The 20,301-nt window shown below is 47.4% G+C and overlaps 1 protein-coding gene across 3 annotated transcripts in view; it reads right to left on the minus strand.

Annotated features, from left to right (window-relative positions):
• Nucleotides 1-230: 230 nt before the first annotated feature.
• LOC145361672 (uncharacterized) overlaps nt 231-20,301 on the minus strand; it is a 34,159-nt gene continuing 14,088 nt past the window's right edge. For 2 of the 3 annotated variants that reach the window (XM_080217566.1, XM_080217567.1), the window contains 6 exons: nt 19,343-19,452; nt 17,880-18,043; nt 11,748-11,767; nt 10,159-10,295; nt 7,705-7,886; nt 2,395-4,982 (listed from right to left, as the gene is read on the minus strand). In XM_080217566.1, the coding sequence (XP_080073692.1) occupies nt 3,322-4,982; nt 7,705-7,886; nt 10,159-10,295; nt 11,748-11,767; nt 17,880-18,043; nt 19,343-19,452 (2,274 nt within the window). In that variant the 3' untranslated portion in view covers nt 2,395-3,321. Of the gene's footprint in view, nt 323-2,394; nt 4,983-7,704; nt 7,887-10,158; nt 10,296-11,747; nt 11,768-17,879; nt 18,044-19,342; nt 19,453-20,301 lie in introns of those variants that run through there. The other variant, XR_013889850.1, reaches the window with a different exon arrangement.

The raw sequence follows: 20,301 nt of genomic DNA on the forward strand, positions 1-20,301 counted from the left end.
GTCTGTGTCGTGTGGTGTGAGTGGGGGAGGGTAGCAGGACTAGCTGAGTTGCTCTTGCTGGGAATGACACAGACGTGACGGGCAGAATGCCCTGCCTCGGTGCCCTGGCCATTTTATAACTCCGTTCTGCGCTACGAAAATGGCGCCAAGTCTGACACCTGCGATAAACATTCCCAAGCTGATTGGATTCATTAAAAAGGATATTTAATTGCATCTTTAAAAACAGTTAAAAAGCTGCCACGGCAAAGTTAGCTTCAGCTGCTGAATGCCTCTGATCGCTTAGTCACTCCCAGACATCGTATCTTCAAACAACTGTCCTCAACTGAGAAAGAGACGACAAACACACGCAGCAAGATTAATTGCACATTGCATAACAGACACTTTGTGCATTGATCTAACACCTTTGACAAACTAAAACGCCAAAATTGCTTGGTGAAGAAGAGTAATTCAAGAAAATAAACGAGGGGACGTGAATTGGCATCACAGATCCACAATAGGGACTGGGATGGAGATGAAGAGAAACGTGCTCAGGGTTCTGAATCTTTGGAATTCTCCACCCTAGGAAGCCGTGAATGTTCAATCAAAAATATATCCCCAGTGTGATAGATTTTTGAGTATGAGAAGGAATCCAAGGATTTAGGGGAGATGGTGGCCAAGTGATATTGTCACCGGACGAGCAAGTAATCCAGAGACCCCCAGGGTATTGCTCTGAGAACGTGGGTCCGAATCCCACCATGTCAGATGGCGAAATTTGAATTCAATAGAAATCTGGAATTAAGAACCTACCGATGACCATGAAACCATTGCTAGAAAAACTCATCTGGTTCACTAACATCCCCTTAGGGAAGGAAATCTGCCATCCTTACCCGGTCTGGCCTACACGCGACTCCAGAGCCACAGCAATGTGGTTGGCTCTTAAATGCCTGGGGAGTGGGCAATAAACGCTGACTGAGCCAGCGATGCCCACGTCCCATGAACAAATTTTTTAAAATGTGGAAGTAGGAACGCGAGTTCTGGTGGACGAGGTCGGCCATTTTCTAACGGAATGGAGATGCAAGTCCCAAGGGCTGCACAGTCCATTCTAGCTCCTATATCTTATGTACGTTCTTTCACTGTCATTGGGTCAAAATCCTGGATCACCCCACCTAACAGTCCTAAACCACACAGACTACAGTGAGTTTAAGGCAGCAGCTCACCACCACCTTAGGGCATTTAGGGATGGGCAATAAATGCCGGCCTACTCAGTGACGCTCATATCTCAAGAAGTATTGTTTTAATTTATCAGTGTGCTAAATCACTTGCCCCAGATATTAGTTAACAAGAGAACCTTTTCTGGAGGGGAGGTAGGTAGTTCAAAAATCCAGGACAAAACACTCAAGATCCTGCTTTTGTGGGACTCTCTTTAGCATCTTAAAATAAGCAACAATTTACCATCCTTACATCTGACAAACAGGTCAAAAATACAATTGCTTCCCACGTTGGTGGTTTTTAAAAACCCAGCTTAGGCCAGGAGAGGGAGCACAACACATACACAAACATACACACAGACACTTTTTGTATAAATACACACGCACCCCTCCCCCCGCTTTTTGTATATATAAATACACGTGTGCACACTCTTTTTTGTATAGATAAATGTACACAGACACAACACAGAGACATACACAACATACTCCTTTTTTTGTATGCACTCACTCACAGACAGATAGACGCACATACACACACTATTCTCACCCTACATTCCAAGGCCTAGAACCAGTGCTGTCACGAGGCCCATTTACTGCATTGATACCATGAAGCTGTGTATAAACTACTTCAATGTTGTGCTTTGTGTGATATTCTTAAATCAAGTCAAAATACTCCTAAACCCCAGCGACAGACTGGCACCTATCACCACGCCAGCTTAATGGTACATGAGCCAGACTATTCTCTACCACAGTTGTATTTATAATTGTCCGATTCAGTGTATTCCACAACACTCTGTCTATACACATTACATTTCTTCATAAATGATAAAAGAACGGGGGGAGTAAGGAGATGAGTTTTTCTTTCAAACAAATTAAATTGTTATAATTTGGCGGTGCAACAGCTGAGAAAGGATGTGGAAACAGATTCAGCAGCAACTTTGGAGAGGATGTTGTCTCTCAAAAAGGAAACATTGCAGGACAGTAGGAGTAGTAGTTCTCATTCGACAGCTCTTCCAAAAGAGACAGCAGGGAGACTACGGGCCGAGTGGCTTCTCTGCCTGCTGTACGATTCTCGGAATGCTAGTGACAAACAACACTGATCCTCCGCTCCTGCCCCACCCTCCAGACCTAGTTAAAGACAATTTGAGAGAGAGAGAGAGAACCGGTGAAACACCTCACAGACTTCAGACACAGAGAAGAGAAACCGTGCATTAAAAAAAGGAACATTTTTTACTTTTCTCAGATGAGGAAGGATATCAAGCACATCAGCCGATCGATAAGCACCAAAAGTTGTTATCCTGAGGTTATACGAAGCTTTACATTTTGTCCCGGGGACTGGGTCCGGAAGGTATTTCAAATTCTATTGGAAGAGGTACTGAAAGGAAACGTCAAACAAATCTCACTTTTATACTTTGCTCCTTGTGTGCCATGAGACTTTGCCAGTTCATGAGCCTCAAAAACCCACTGGGCCAAGCCAACCAGCAGGACGGACGCTCCCACTTCCTAGTTTGCACAGCGATGTATCTTTAGGTCCCCAAAATCACCTGTCCTCTCATGACTCGTACAGCTCCAGGACAACAGAAAGTCTCTGGTACCTCAATCAAGTGCCCTCATTTACCCAGACACGGAAGCGTTGGCAGGCCATTTGGCCCCACAAGCACCCCAGCTGATTGTGCCTTTCCCAGTACAGAGCGGCCCATCCCCTTCCCCATGACTGCATCCAACGCCAGGAGATAACCATCCTGGCTCTGAGCTACAATGGGGCAACATCTGCACAGGGGGGCTGTCAAAGCCCCTTTCTGGTCACCCTAGTCGGGTAGGGATAACTCCCACCCACCCTTGGGCGGGGGGGGAATGCAAAAGTTAATGCCAAGCATAAGCCCCCCCCCTCCCCCGCCAACCGTCTCGAAGTGGCAAAATCGTTGTGCAAACTGGGGAAATGGCTACAGATCAGTCACCAAGCTCACCGATAATGTAACACAGGAAGGGGGGGGGGTTGATTTTAACATCATCTTTCTGTACGAGCAAGAAGGAGCAGAAATAGAATTTCTTTGCCCTTTTCACAGAGTGCTTCTTTCTTTACGGTGGGAATTTGGGGACGGGCGAAGAAACACTGCCTGCCCCGATGAAATACTCAGACAGAGTCTTCACTTGTCGAAGAGGAGATATCAAAGTCTATGGAACCATGGCTGACCACCAGACGCAGGCGTTTGGATCTGGCAAATGGAGTGAAAGCTGCAGGTCTTTTGCTGTCTCTCACCGAGGAGACAAAACAGTCGTGAGACAGCACACCCTTCGCACACACCCCATCGTGGGAGGGGCCCAGCCCCCTCACCCCCTCGCCACACAGCCTCATCTCCTGGCCGCAGCTCGGGGAACGCCTGGAGCTCTTGCGCTGGGTCGCGTTGTGTGGCGGGCCACTGCTGGCCTCTGGGGCCAGTCCATTTGCCGTTCTCCTGCCCCCCGTCGGGGCCTTCCGCTTGACGACTTGCTTTGGTGACGGCCGGCCGCCTGCCCCCTGTCCGTTAGCTGTCCACTCGCTCTGCCTCGCCGGCTGGCTCGCGATGGGACAAGGCTGAGCGCAGGGCAAAGTCCTCAAGGCTCCGCTGCCCGCTGTTTGCTGGGCCTCCGTTTTGGACTCCAGCAGGGTGCTGCCCGCTTCCCCTTTCCCCACGCTCAGCCTTGCGGCCAACCTCCTCTGAACATACCAGGCGCGGGTGGCAGACTCGCAGATCTTTGAAACATCTTCCAGAATGACGCGGACATCCCGAATTTCCAGCGAGCCGGCAGGGCGGCAGCTCCCGTCTGCTGGAAACCGGGGGCCTGGGTCGCAGCTTTGCTGAGGCGCCCTGCTGCCTTGCACTGAGCCCCGCGCTTCCTTCTTGACGCTCGTCATGACGACAGAATCCTTGCTCAAATCGATTTTCACAAAATGGGTCAAACCAAACGCTCTCTGTGGCGGTAACTCTGGGCTCTGGCAGCGCTTCCCCTTCGGACTCGTCTTCCTTCTCGACGTCCTCTTCTGCCGCCTCCTCCTCCGCCGCCACCTCCGGCCACCAGATACCTTCTCGCTGGCGGCCTGTGAATGAAGAGGAAGGGGGCCTGGAGAAAGGGCGCCATTTGTGCTCTGCGGTTTGGAGGGTTCTTGGTCCATTGAAGGCAGGGTGACTTCAGCTGTCAAACCCAGGACATCATAACTCTTTGGAGCTGGCAGCGACGACTCCACCGGTTCAGATGTAAATGGTGGGACTGAATTGGCGCTGGCAGGAGGTTTCTGATCAGACACCTCCTCTGGCTGCTGAGGGACAGTTGTGACGGGCTCAGCCTTTGGTATGTCCCGGAGACCTCGTCCATCTGTTCTGGTCGCTATCACATTCAACTTGGTCGTCAGCCTGGAGAGGTCTGCACAGTCGTACAAATCCACTCGCAGATCCTTCAGGAAGATGCCTTCTGGCATCAGGAATGTTGCAGGTGCGTCAGGGTCAGTTTTCCTGGACATGGGTTGGAGCCGTAACGTTGAGGAACATCCAGACCTGCAGTGAACTCCGCCTGCCTCGCTTGTCTGCAACAGAGGCTCCCTCCCGCGATAAGCTGCCCAGCTGCCAGTGGGTGGACTCTCCACTGAGCTGCCGCCGGTTGCCACCTCCTCCCCCACGCCGCCCTGAGTGTTCTGTAGCCGCAGTGCCAGAGACCGGAGTGCAGACGGTGACTTTGAGTGTGCACCACGTGGGCTCCGCCCTTTCCACTTTCCTCGTCTACTCCTCCTCGAGTTTAAGGAAAGTCTCCTCTGCGAAGCTAAAATTAAGAAAAGAGAAACTGATTTACCAAGTGTGCTCAGCACTGTGTTTGAGATCTCATTTCCCCAATGTTTTTGACCAATTTTGTCCTGGTGGCGTTAATCATAGAATCCCTACAGTGCAGAAGATGACCATTCGGCCCATCAAGTCCGCACCACGGAACTCGATGGGCCGAATCCCACCCATATTCCTGTAACAGTCCGAAAGATGTGCTAAAGTATCGCTCAGCTGGAGTGTGGCAACTAGGGGATTTTGAGTCATAGAGGTTTACAGCTTGGAAACGGGCCCTTTGACCCATCTTGTCCATGCTGCCCTTTTATTTTTAAGCCCCTAAACTAATCCCAATTGCCTGCATTTGGCCCATTTCCCTCTATACCAATCGTACCCACGTAACTGTCTATACACTTCTTAAAAGACAAAATCGTACCCGCCTCTACTACTACCTCTGGCAGCTTGTTCCAGACACACTCCACCCTCTGTGTGGAAAAATTGCCCCTCTGGACACTTTGTATCTCCCCTGTGAGGAATAAAGTAGAATACACTTTTTTCAATGTAAAATCATGAGTTGCCAGATTAGAAGTGGTGTACAGCAGCATTACAAAGATGTGAGATGCCTGTTCATCGAGACAGAGAGAGACAGGTTATAGAGACAGAGGGAGACGGGTTATTTTGACCGTAACTTTATTGCAGTGTTAATGTAAGCCTACTTGTGGTACTAATAAGCTTTTAAACTTTAATATTTAGCCTGCTAATCCCCTGACGCTAAGGTCAATTTAGCTTGACCAATCCAAGTAACCTACACATCTTTGGAGTGTGGGAGGAAACTGGAGCACCCAGAGGAAACCCAAGCAGACACGGGGGAGAATGTGCAAACTCCACAAAGACAGTGACCTGAGGTTGGAATTGAACCTGGGTCCCCGGCACTGTGAGGCATCAATGCTAACCACTGTGCCGCCCTTGCTAATCTTGCTGCCACCTCGCCTACAGGTCCACTCTTCATGTATAAGTATGTAATAAGGATATTAAGGGAGGCAGTGGCATTGTGGTGTTGTCATTGGGCTAGTAATCAAGATACCAGGGGTAATGCTCTGGGGACCTGGGTTCGAATCCCACAGAAGATGGTGAAATTTGGATTCAATAAAAAAATCCGGAATTAAAAGTCTACTGATGACCATGAAACCATTGCTGATTGTCGTAAAAACCCATCTGGTTCACTAATGTCTCTTTGGGGAAGGAAATCTACCATCCTTACCTGGTCTGGCCTACATGTGACTCCAGAACCGCAGCAATGAGGTTGATTCCTAACTCTTAAATATCCTCAGGGATGGGCAATAAATGCTGGCCCAGCCAGCAACGCCCACGTCCCATGAACCAAAACAATAAGGCAAGGAAGGTATCACAACCAAGGCCCCTTCACATCCAATCCAGTAATGTTCATTGTATGGGTAGTAAAATTGGACTATTTTCCCCTCTCTGCCTCACAAGGATACTATTGTCAGTTGCTGCCACCAGGTTGGAGATACTTCGGGAAAAGACCCCATTAACTTGTCGGTATTTACAAGCATACGATGCCTACAGGGCAGAAAGAGGCCATCCAGCCCATTGAGTCTATACTGAGTCTCCAACTGAGCCCTCCCCTAAATCCTATCCCTATAAACTTTGCTTTTACCATGGCCAATCCACCTAACCTGCAAATCTTTGGAGTGTGGAAGGAAACCAGAGCACCTGAAGGAAACCAGAGCACCTGAAGGAAACCCACTCAGACACGGAGAGGATGTACAAACTCCACACCGACAGTGACCCAAGGCCGGAATTGAACCCAGGTTCCTGGCTCTGTGAGGCAGCAGTGCTAACAACTGTGCCACCCAATGACCTTGCAACATTCACATGGTTTTTAAATAGTTGTCATCTCCACTTCTCTTCCTGGAAATCCATTTGCAACATTGATCAGTCCCGGATTTTCCAATTATTAATTTCAATTTATGTGCCCCTTCTCATCCCACTGTTTAGTTTTTCTGGATTGACCTTTTCTGCACTGTTTTACTTTAAATAACTTTAGAAGATCATCTTGACAGTGAGACCGCAATATTTTTCCATAAATTAGACTAGCGGTCAGCCTTATTGCCATTTGTTGATGCTCTCCAAAGCTTGAATCTCTCCCTTGTCTCTTGTTTATCAGAACTGGATACATCCTCTCGGGCCAGAGACCTGGATTCAATTCCAGCCTTGGGTCACTGTCTGTGTGGAGTTTGCACATTCTCACTGTATCTGCATGGGTTCTCTCTGGTGCTCTGGTTTCCGCTCACAGTCCAAAGATGTGCAAGTTAGGTTGAATGGCCATGCTAAATTGCCCCTTTGTGTCAGGAAGATTAGCTAGGGTAAATATGTGAGGTTATGGGAATAGGGCCTGGGTGGGATTGTTGTTGGCATAGATTCGATAGGCCAAATGGCCTCCTTCTGCGCTGTAGGGATTCTATGATCATTATCAGCAAAGCGAAGGTGTGCCAAATATAGTTCTATATCTTCCTCATCTGGAACTAACTTGTGAACAAAAGAGTTTTCAAATTACAGACCAATTCCCATCTGCTTAAACCTTCATTGAAAGAAGAATCCCCACCGGAGTGTTGCACGGCCTGTACCCCCATTCCCACAACAGCACCAGATCCAGACATCTTGACCCTTCCTACAGGAATAGGAGCCAGCTCTGTGACAGTACTCACTCTGCCACAGGGCCCTCTCAGCAGTTTTCTGATACAGATCAACACGTGCTCCTTTGGGCCGCCTTCCTTTGCCTTTCTGATTCATACGACTTAGGCGGCTGTCCGTCTCCCTCAGGCCGTACTTGCAGAGTGCTCCCACCTCAATTTCACGCTTCTTCATCCTGAAGGCTCCTTCTCCCCGCCTGGAAAGAGTAAAGATCAACTCAACAGATCTTATCATAGAATCCTAATGTGCAGAAGGAGGCCATTCAGTCCATCGAGTCTGCACTAACCACGATCCCACCCAGGCCCTATCCCTGTAACCGCATGCATTTACCTTAGCTAGTCCCTCCTGACACTAAGGGGCAATTTATCCACCTAAGCTGCACATCTTTTGGAGTGTGGGAGGAAACCCACGCAGACACGGGGAGAACGTGCAGACTCCGCGCAGACAGTGACCCAAGCTAGGAATCGAACGCGGGTCAGAAAGTGCAGGTTCTTGCTGGGGTGTGCTTCAATAGGCGCTGGCACAAAACAGATATGACTTTAAATGTCACTGCCTGTAATCTTGGCCTTCAACTTGAAATTACTAACAGTGGGTCGGGCGGTCCCAGGGGGAAAGAAAAACAGGGTTATTTTTACCCCTACATCGCAACTGGGAAAAGTTAAAATCGCAATAGGTTTTGGACATGAGCTAAGAGGGACAAGGACGAATGGGAGCAGAGTTAATCTTCCAGGGCCAAAGGGAATGTTTGAAGTTTTTTTATTAGTGTCACAAGTAGGCATAGATTAACACTGCAATGAAGTTACTGTGAAAAGCCCCTAGTTGCCACACTGCAGCGCCTGTTTGGGTACACTGAGGGAGAATTTAGCATGGCCAAGGCACCCTAACCAGCAGGTCTTTCGGACTGTGGGAGGAAACCGGAGCGTCTGGAGGAAACCCACGCAGACATGGGGAGAATGTGCAGACAGTGACCCAAGCCAGGTCCCTGGCACTGTGAGGCAGCACTGCTAACCACTGTGCGACTGTGCCATCCATAGAATGACAACGAGGCAAGAAAATTAACAAAGACAAAAACAGAAAAGGCTGGGAAATGATCAGGGTGGCACAGTGGTTAGCACTACTACCTCTCAGTGCCAGGGACCCAAGTTCAATTCCCAGCTTGAAGAAGGGGTATGGCATGCTTGTCTTTACTGGACGGGGCATAGAGTATAAAAGTTAGCATATGATGTTGCAGTTACATAAAATATTGGTTAGACCACATTTCTGGTCACCACACTACCAGAAGGCTTTGGAGAGAGTACAGAAAAAATTTACCAGGATGTTGCCTGGTAGGGAGGGTATTAGCAATGAGGTGAGATTGAATAAACTAGGCTTGTTCTCCCTGGAAAGACAGAGGTTGAGGGGCAACCTAATAGAGGTTTATAAGATTATGAAGGGCATAGATGGGGTGAACAGTTGGAAGCTTTTTCCCAGGTCAGAAATGACAAACACAAGGGCTCACAAATTCAAGGTAAAGGGGGGGGATATGGATATGTGGGGGACGTATTTTACACAGAGGCTGGTGGAGGCCTGGAATGCGCTGCCAAGCAAGGTGGTGGAGACAGACGCGCTACAATCATTTAAGACTTATCTAGATAGCCACTTGAACAGACTGGGAATGGGGGATACAATGGATGGTCTAATTCGGAACACATGATTGATGCAGGCTTGGAGGGCTGAAGGGCTTGTTCCTTTGCTGTACTGTTCTAGGGTCACTGTCTACGTGGAGTTTGCACATTCTTTCCCATGTCTGCGTGCGTTTCCTCCGGCTGCTCCAGTTTCCTCCCAGAGGCCAAAGATGTGCAGGTTAGGTGGATTGGCCGTACTAAATTCTCCCGCAGCGTCAGTGGGAAGCAACAGGGTAAGTATGTAGGGTTACGGGGATAGGGTCTGGGTGGGATTGTTGCCGGTGCAGGCATGATGGGCCGAATGGCCTCCTTCTGCACTTTATTCTATTCTATTATATACAAAAACCTCAACACATCGGGAATAATCTGTGCAGAGAGAAAGAGAGTTAATGTTTCTATTCAATGCGACTTGTTCAGAAACAAAAGAGCAGCTGACTGCAAGTCAAAAACAAAGGAAGAGCCCAAAACATGCAAAGAACAGGAAAGAAAATGGCCACCAAGATTATGGTCTGAAATTGCAGAACACTGAATTAAGCCCTGAAGATTGTCGAGTGCCTAATCTTAAATCTTCTGTCCTATCTTCAATCGCACCACCTGATCTGAGATCTTCATTTTGTCCTGGCCTCATCCAACCCTCACTCAAGATCCACTGCATTCCTAACTTTTCCCAGTACGAAGGCCTGAAACGTTCACTCTGTTTCCCCCTCCCTGGACGCTGCCATGACCTGCTCAGTATTTCTAGCGTTTTGTGAGTTTTTGTTTCAGATTTTCAGTGTTGTACTTCTCGATTATTTTATCCCGTACCTTTCGCACGTGTAGCATTCGCAAAGCTCGTTATTTTCACCAAAAAAGCTGTCACCGTAATAACAGGTGATCTCATCACCAGGTCCAATGTCTCGAAGAACTTTCACACACGCCCGGTCACCTTCAGTGGGAACAAACTGTGTGCAGAGAAGAAAGGGAGAGGGGGAGGGAGAGTGAGGGGGAAGATGGGGAGCGGGAGATCGATGGGAAAGGAGCAGGAGGGGGGAGAGTGGGGAGCGGGAGATCAATGGAGGAGGAGCGGGAGATCAATGGAGGAGGAGCGGGAGATCAATGGAGGAGGAGCGGGAGGAGGGAGAGTGGGGTGAAGGAGGGGGAGTGGGAGATCGATGGAGGAGGAGTGGGAGGAAGGAGAGTGGGGAGGAGGAGGAAGAGCGGGAGATCGATGGGGAGGGGCAGCGGGATGTGGATGGGGGAGGAGGAAAGTGAGAAGGAGGAGGGACAGCGGGATGTGGGGGAGGGTTGAAGGGGGCAAAGTGAAAAAGGGAGAAAAGAGACATTTCAGAGCTCACTAACAATTACGAAGTCGTCTGAATTGCGAACAGTGGCTGGTGTATTGGTGAATGATATGGAGCAGGAAAAGGATATGGAGCAGAAAGAATGTGCAAACTTCACACAATCTGTCACCCAAGGCTGCAACTGAACCTGGGTCCCTGGTGCTGTGAAGCAGCAGCGCTAACCACTGTGCCACCGTGCCTCCCACTATCCCAAATAACAAGTGAAGTGAATGACTATTCGGTTTTTATTGCATTGTATGAGGACCAAATGTTGGCAAGGAGAACGTTAATGTTTTTGAATCAAATCACATTATAGAATCATAGAATCCCTACAGTGCAGCAGGTCGTCATTCAGCCCATTGAGTCTGCACTGACCACAATCCCACGCAAGCTCTATCCCCATAACCCCATGCATTTAGCTACCTAGTCCCCTGATACTAAGGGGTAATTTAGCATAGCCAATCCACCTAACTCGCACATCTTTGGATTGTGGGAGGAAACCGGTACACTCGAGGAAACCCATGCAGACATGGGGAGAATGTGCAAACTCCACACAGTCAGTGGGCTAAGCTGGGAATTGAACCCGGGTCCCTGACACTATGAGGCAGCAGTACTAACCACTGTGCCACCGTGATGCCCATCAGATCTGTATCTCGCGTGATCTCATAGGTAGGTCCAACGTCTCGAAGAACTGTCACACCCACCTGGTCTTCAGATCCAATGATCTGCCGTACAATCAGATCTTTACTGTCTGCCTGAACCGGCAGACAGGAGCCATGTTTGACATCTTTACCCATTAAAGCAGCAAGTCTATCAATGCAGCACTCTGAGCACTGCACTGATATATCAGCTCTGATCATATGCTCATGCCTATTGTAGGGTTGGTTTGGAGCCCGGCCTACGCTCCATCATGGACTGCTAATAACACGGGAGGAGGGGAAGAAAAATGAGTCAAGGAAGAGAAATCTGGGGATACTCTCAAGCATAGCATCAAAAGCACCTGGCTCAGCAAGAAGTCGCTGTTACTACAGCATAAAAACCAACTGAGAGAAGGCGAAATGGTTGCTCCCTTACCTTACAGTTCGGCCTGCAGTCTTCAGGACACAGAGAGAAAAAAAAGGAAAATGATTAGATAATTACATTTACTTTTTTAAAAAAAGGAGCATTTGAGGTACAGTATTTTCAAAAACACTCATCTTAAAAATAATCCATTTCAATGATTATGAACCATAGAATCCCTACAGTGCAGAAGGAGGCCATTCAGGCCATCGAGTCTGCACCGACTATCTGACAGAGCACCTTACTACTCAGGCCCTCTCCCCCACCCTATCCCTGTAACCCCACACATTTACCATGGACAATCCACCCAATTAAAACATCTTTGGACACTAAGGGGCAATTTACCAATCTACTTAACCTGCACACATTTGAACAAGGACTGACTGGAATAATAACAGCGTCAGAAGCAAGTTTGCCATTTTAATTCAGCAAACCTTGATTTGGAACAGTGCTGATTGTAAATCTATTAGGTTTGTAGGAAGGGTTTTGGTATCGCTGAGATGACAGATGGATAGTCTAAAGGGCTCAAGTTAAATAAATCCCCAGGGACAACATATTTATCGGAGTGCTGACAGAAGCTGAGGGAAGAGATTTCAACAGTATCAAGAGTCATTAAGGGCAAATCGACAGCCCGCAGGCTGGGAAATTGCTAACACGATGCCCATAGTCAAATAGGAAGACAACACCAACATCTACAGATCCAGCAGTCTTGCTTCAATATCAAACATAACTGTGGATTTGATTTGATTTATTATTGTCACATGTATTAGCATACAGTGAAAAGTATTGTTTCTTGCGTGCTACAGACAAAGCATACTGTTCATAGAGAAGGAAAGGAGAGAGTGCAGAATGTAGTGATACAGTCATAGCTATAGAGCGTAGAGAAAGATCATCTTAATGCAAGGCAAGTCCATTCAAAAGTCTGACAGCAGCAGGGAACAAGCTGTTCTTGAGTCAACTGGTACGTGACCTCAGACTTCTGTATCTTTTCCCCGACAGAAGATGGTGGAAGAGAGGAAGTCCGGGGTGCATGGGGTCCTTAATTATGCTGACTGCTTTGCCGAGGTAGTGGAAAGTGTAGGTGGACTCAACAGATGGGAGACTGGTTTGTGTGATGGATTGGGCTATATTCACAACCTTTTGTAGTTCCTTGCAGTCTTGGGCAGAGCAGGGGCCATACCAAGTTGTGATACAAATCAGAAAGAATGCTTTCTATGGTGTATCTGTAAAAGTTGGTGAGAGTCGTAGCTGACATGCCAAATTTCCGTAATCTTCTTAGAAAGCAGAAACATTGGTGGGCTTTCTTAACTATAATGTCAGCATGGGGAGACCAGTACAGGTTGTTTGTGAGCTGGACTCCTAAAAACTTGAAGCTCTTGACCCTTCCTACTTTGTCTCCATTGATGTAGACAGGGACATGCTCTCCTTTACGCTTCCTGAAGTCGATGACAATCTACTTCGTTTTGTTGACATTGAGGGAGAGATTATTGTCGCTGCACCAGTTCACCAGATTCTCTATCTCATTCCTGTACTCTGTGTCATCATTGTTTGAGATCCAATCCACTACGGTGGTATCATCAGCAAACTTGAAAATCATATTGGAGGAGAATTTGGCCATTTTGTCATAGGTGTATAAGGAGTATAGTAGGGGGCTGAGAACACAGCCTTGTAGGACACCGGTGTTGAGGATGATCGTGGAGCAGGCGTTGTTGCCTATCGTTACTGATTGCGGTCTGAGAGTTAGGAAGTTCAGGATCCAGTCACTGAGGCGCAGGCCACAGAGTTGGTAGATGAGTTTCTTGGAAATAATGGTTTGGAGGCTGAGCTGTAGTCAATAAATAGGTGGTTATCGGGAGTAAAAGTGTAGATAATTAGGGCGGCACAGTTCTTAGCACCGCTGCCTCACAGCGCCAGGGACTTGGGTTCAATTCTAGACTTGGGGGACTATGTGGAGTTTGCACACTCTCCCCATGTCTGCATGGGTTTCCTCCGGGTGCTCCAGTTTCCCCCCACACTCCAAAGATATGTAGGTTAGGTGGATTGGCCATGCTAAATTGCCCCTTTGTCTCCAAAGACATGCAGGTTAGGTGGATTGGCCATGCTAAATTGCACCTTAGCATCCAAAAATGTCTAGGTTGGGGGGGGATTAGTGGAGTAAATATGTGGGGTTGCAGGAATAGGCCAAGTGTGGGCCTGGATAAGATGATCTGTGGGAGAGTTGGTACAGACTCAATGGGCTGACTGGCCTCTTTCTGCACTGTAGGGATTCTATGATAATCTGTGCGATAACCTAATGAACAGTGGTCACCGTGGATTCACAAAGGGGAAGAGCCTGCCTGATCAAATCTCCTGGATGTAATGACATCAATGTGGCCGCTGAAGTTGGCTTCTTAGAATATGAACTCCCTGACTGAGCTCTTTGTTGTTTGTCCAATCGGGGAGTCTTTGTTGTATATATCACTGGGAGTGTCAAGACTTCTGGCATTCTGGATGCTGACGGAGCTAGTAACATTCTATGAACTTAAATAGAGCTTATAAATAAAAGGGGATCTGGTGAAGGGATACTGGACTCCACTGACTTATTTCACTTGACTTCTTTGAGGGTGTTACTTTCCCAAGTGGGCTGCAGGGAGCCCCAAGATGCAGTTTACCGAGATTTCCAATGGGCTTTGTCAAAGCTTCACACGAAATTTTTACTTGAACACCAAGCTGTGGGAATCCAGGGTAATGATTATGAGACTGGCTTAAGGATGGAAAGTGAGTACGGCAAAGTGGAGGTGAGGGTTTTGAAGAGCATCACACGGGATGGCTCAGGGACTGTTGTTGTTTCTTATATGAATATGCAGAGCAATAGCGGATGAAATTCAAGACAGACAAGTGTAAAGAAGTGTACGTAAGAGGGGAGCAAAGTGCCAGCTGAGTGAGTCTGCAGCTTTAATACTAATTGCTGCCATTTTAGCAACAGGCTCATGATGTGATCTCCCGCTCACAGGGAACGGAATAGGGATTCTTTTAAAAACAATCTTTAACCAGAAATATGAGATTCACCACAAGACACTGGAGAAGTAGGCCATTCGGCCCATTGGATCTGCTCTGCCATTCAATGAGATCGTGGCTGATCTGAGTTGATAATCCTCAACTCCACTTTCCTGCCTTGTTCCCAGAACTCTTTGCACTCTTATTGATTAAAAATTTGTCCATCTCTACCTTGAACATACTTAACGATCCAGCCTCTGTGGTAGAGAATTTGACAGATTCACTGCCCTCTGAAGAAAGTGACTAGATCCTGAACTTCCTCACCTACAGACCACACTCAGTAAGGATAGGCTTGGGTCAGATCTCAAACAATGAAGTGATGGAGTACAGGAATGAGACAGAGAATCTGGTGAACTGGTGTTGAAAATAATTGCTCCCTCAATGGCAACAAAACATAGAAGATAGTAATCGACTTCAGGAAGCATAGTGGGGAATATGCCCCTGTCCACATCAATGGGGATGAAGTAGAAATGGTCGAGAACTTCAAGTTTTTAAGTGTTCACATCATTAACAACCTGCCCTGGTCCCTCCATGCCAACACTATAGTTAAGAAAGCCTATCAACGCCTTGATTTTCTCAGAAGACTAAAGAAATTTGGCATGTCTGCAACTTTTACAGATGTACCATAGAAAGCATTCTTTCTGACTGTATCACAGCTTGGTATGGCTCCTGCTCTGACCAAGACCACAAGAATCTACAAAGGTCCTGAACGAAGCCCAGTCCATCACGCAAACCAGCTTCCCATCCACTGACTCAATCTTCACTTCTCACTACCTCAGGAAAAGCAGCCAGCATAATCAAGGACCCCATGCACCCCGGACATTCTCTCTTTCACCTTCTTTTTACAAATATATAAAGAGGAGGATGCTGGCTAGAGAGAATGTTGGACCCTTAGAGGATGAGAGGGGGGATTTAGTGGTGGGAGATGAGGAAATGGCTGAGGCCTTAAATAAGTTCTTTGCCTCGGTCTTCACGGAGGAGGACGCGAATAGTTTGCCGGATATTAAAGATAGAAGGATGGTAGGAGTTGAGGGCCTGAATGCGATTACTGTCACTAGAGGGGTAGTACTTGATTGACTAGCGGGACTGATGGTGGACAAGTCCCCTGGACCGGATGGAATACACCCCAGGGTTCTGAAGGAAATGGCAGAGGTGATTATTTACCAAACTTCGCTGGATTCCGGGGAAGTGCCGGAAGATTGGAAAACGGCTAATGTTACGCCGCTGTTTAAAAAAGGTAGCAGGCAAAAGGCAGGGAATTATAGGCTGGTTAGTTTAACGTCTGTTGTTGGAAAAATGCTGGAATCCGTCATCAAAGAAGAAATAGTGAGGCACCTAGAGAAGAATTGTTTGATAGAGCAGACGCAGCACGGATTCATGAAGGGGAAGTCGTGTTTGACAAATTTATTGGATTTATATGAGAATGTGACTAGTGAGGTAGACAGAGGGGAACCGGTGGATGTGGTGTTTCTCGATTTTCAGAAGGCGTTTGATAAGGTGCCGCACAAAAGGTTGCTTCAGAAGGTTAGGGGGCATGGAGTTGGGGGTAAGGTGTTAGCGTGGATAGAGGATTGGTTGTCTAATAGGAGGCACAGAGTTGGTATCAATGGGTGCTATTCTGATTGGCGGTTGGTAACTTGTGGAGTGCCGCAGGGATCGGTGCTGGGGCCTCAGCTATTTACCATTTATATAGATGATCTGGAGGAGGGGGCTGAGTGTAGGGTGTCGAAATTTGCTGATGACACAAAGATGAGTGGAAAAGCAAATTGTGCGGAGGGTGTGGAAAGTCTGCAGAGGGATCTAGATAGGCTGATCGAGTGGGCGAGGACCTGGCAGATGGAGTACAATGTTAGCAAGTGTGAGGTTATCCACTTTGGCAGGAATAATAGTAGGAGGGATTACGATTTAAAAGGTGAAAAGCTGCAGCATGCTACGGTGCAGAGGGACCTGGGGGTCCTTGTGCATGAGTCGCAAAAACCCAGTCTGCAGATGCAGCAGGTGATCAAGAAGGCGAATGGGATGCTGGCCTTTATAGCGAGGGGGATAGAATATAAAAGCAGGGAGGTCTTGCTGCAACTGTACAGGGCACTGGTGAGGCCGCAGCTGGAGTACTGTGTGCAGTTTTGGTCGCCGCACTTGGGCAAGGATATTTTGGCCTTGGAGGGAGTGCAGAGGAGGTTCACTAGGCTGATACCAGAGATGAGGGGGTTGGACTATGAAGAAAGTCTAAATAGACTGGGTCTGTACTCGTTGGAGTTAAGAAGGATGAGGGGGGATCTTATAGAGACGTATAAGATAATGAAGGGGATGGATAGGGTAGAGGTAGAGAGATTCTTCCTGCTCAGAAAGGACAGAGGACTAGAGGACACAGCCTCAAGATAAGGGGGGTGCAGTTTAGAACGGAGTTGAGGAGGAACTTCTTCACTCAAAGGGTGGTGAATCTCTGGAATTCTCTACCCGTTGAAGTGGTGGAGGCTACCTTGCTAAATATATTTAAGACACGGGTAGATAGGTTTTTGGTAGGCAAGGGAATAAAGGTTATGGGGAGAAAGCGGGAAAGTGGAACTGAGCCACTTCAGATCAGCCATGATCTTATTGAATGGCGGGGCAGGCTCGAAGGGCTAGATGGCCTACTCCTGCTCCTACTTCTTGTGTTCTTCCGTCGGAAAAAAATACAAAAGTCTGGAGGTCAGGAACCAACCGACTCAAGAACAGCTTCTTCCCTGATGCCATCAGATTTTTGAATGGACCGGCTATACATTAAGTGGATCTTTCTCTGCACCCTAGCTATGACTGTAACACTACATTCTGCACTCTCTCCTTTCCTTCTCTCCTATCTACTCTATCAACGGTATGTTTGTCTGTATTGCGCGCAAGAAATAATACTTTTCAGTGTATCCCCATATATATATGACAGTGATAAAATCAAATCAAAGCAGCGGAAGTGGAATTGGTCCAACACACCCCCCACCCAAATACAATTTATATCTTAAAAAAGTCAGTGAAGGTTTCTCAAAGTGTTTCAATATATAAAACTAAATTGAATACTTTCCACTCAAAGTACCGAACCACCGATGACCACTTTAAAACAGTCAGTTATCAGTTACATACCGTGGTTGATGAAGGAGGCCGGCCCTAGCCAGAGCTGAGCACATTTTTTGCGGGTTGAGTACATCACACTAAAGTCATTTTCCCCTGGGCGCAGGAGGGATTCCTCCTTCTCGGAAAGCTCTGCCAAGCAGCCAACAAGCAACTCGATCTTATCGTTCTCCTTCCTGTCAGATAAGAACCAAGCTGCTGATTAAACTGGTGGGCGGGAGGGGGTGGTGATGTGGATGAAGGAAAACTGCAAAGAGACATTACCAAATATTACCAACAAGGCATGTCAGCATTTAATGCAAGGAGGTTGGAGTATAGGAATAAACAAGTCACGCTACAATTGGACAGGGCTTTGGTGAGACCACATCCTGAATGCTGTGAGGAGTTCTGGTCTCCAGATTGCATTGGAGGCGGTACAGCGAAGGTTCACTATATTGCAGAAAAGAGTCATACGTAGCAATACCTCTACCTATGGGGAGGCGATTGCCTAAGTTTAAGCTTATTTATTAGTGTCACAAGTAGGCTTACATTAACTCTGTAATGAAGTTACTGTGAAAATCCCCTAGTCGCCACACTTTGGGCCTGTTCGGGTACACTGAGGGAGAATTCAGCGTGGCCAATGCACCTAACCAGCGGACTGTCAGAGGAAACCAGAGCATCCAGAGGAAACCCATGCAGACACAGGGAGAAACACAGACTCCGCACAGACTGTGATCCAAACCAGGAACCAACGCTGGGTGCCTGGCGTTGAGAGGCAGCAGTGCTGGCCCACTGTGCCACCATGCTGCTCTAAATCTTCTGACTGAGATCTAACAACTCACATAGTTGCGTTATCGCTAAACTATTAATCCAAAAACTCAGCTAATGTTCTGGGGACCAGGGTTTGAATCCCACCACGGCAGGTGGTGGAACTTGAATGCAATAAAAAAAATCTGGAATTAAGAAGTTACTGATGACCATGAAACCATTGTCGATTGTCTGAAAAACCCATCTGCTTCACTAATGTCCTTGACGGAAGGAAATCTGCTTTCCTTACCTGGGCTACATGTAACTCCAGACCCACAACAATGTGCCCTCAGGCAGCCAAAGATGGACAATAAATGTTTGCCAGCTAGTGATACATGTGTCTCAAGAACTTTGATGATGCTCTTTGAAGAGTCGGTGTTGCCCAGAAGGATGGGAAAACTCTGAACTGCACCAAAGGAATCTTTTACAGCCACCTGAAAAGGCAGGTTCGACATCTCATCCAGCAGTACTGAAACATCAGTCAAGGCTTTGTGCTCAAGTCTGGAAGTGGGGCTTGAACCTGCGATCTTCTGGCCAAGAGACACATATGCTGCCAACTGAATCGAGCTAGTGCATTTGTCGCATTAGCCTGGGGGGACCTCAACCCCAGTTACAGAAATAAGAACTTGTATCTCACATTGTCATCCACCCCTCGACTAATATGTCATATTAAAGACAAGTAAACATACCACTTTCTCAAGGACACAATCTTGGCTCCGTTGGACTCCGAGGAGTATCGATTACAAGGCAGAATTTCAAAACCGCTTTCAGGTAGGAATATTCGAAGATAACGGAATACCTAAATTGAAGCCAGAAATCCAGGAGATTAACAAATAAAGCATCTATTCTGAAAAAAAACACTTGTAGGATGGATTCTACTTCTGTGTGCGCGTAAATGGGAAGGCAATGGCCTAGTGGTATTATCGCTAGGCCATTAATCCAGAAACTCAGCTAATGTTCTGGGGACCCGGGTTCGAATTCCACCATGGCAGATGGTAGAATTGAATTCAATAAAAAAATCTGGAATTAAGAATCTACTGATGACCATGAAACCATTGTTGGAAACACCCATCTGATTCACTGATGTCCTTTAGGGAAGGAAATCTGTCGTCGTTACCCAGTCTGCCGACATGTGACTCCAGGGCCACAGCAATGTGGCTGACTCTCAACTGCCCTCCAAGGGCAACCAGGGATAGGCAATAAATACTGGCCAGCTAGCAATGGTCATGTCCCATGAATGAATAAAAGTGTGTGTGCAGATCAGATTTAGACAGGTCGGATTTCAAACTGTGTTGGGTGAAATGGTTGGATGGGTAAAAGGCGCTGTTCAATGTAGCTGAATGGACAAGCAGGTCCCCAAAGTGCCTATCTGCTTTGTAGTGAAATAGCTATTACAACTGGAGCCAGTACCTCAACCCGGGGCACACAATAAGGGGTGGGAGAAATGCGGAGAGGGTGTCTGATGCCCATCCAATGAGCCCTGAAGCTGTGTGGATGATGGGCAACGAATAAAGTCAGGCTAAATACCAATGTTAAGGTCGCCTCTCAATCCTTACTATCTGGACTCGTACACAAGAATGCTTATTTGGATAACGCCTCAAAGCTGCCAACGCACATCGAGCAATAGTTGAAGTGGAAGGCACTGCCT

The sequence above is a fragment of the Carcharhinus amblyrhynchos genome, chromosome 35, assembly GCF_965287045.1.
Source record: "Carcharhinus amblyrhynchos chromosome 35, sCarAmb.v2.hapA, whole genome shotgun sequence".
Taxonomy (NCBI): domain Eukaryota; kingdom Metazoa; phylum Chordata; class Chondrichthyes; order Carcharhiniformes; family Carcharhinidae; genus Carcharhinus; species Carcharhinus amblyrhynchos.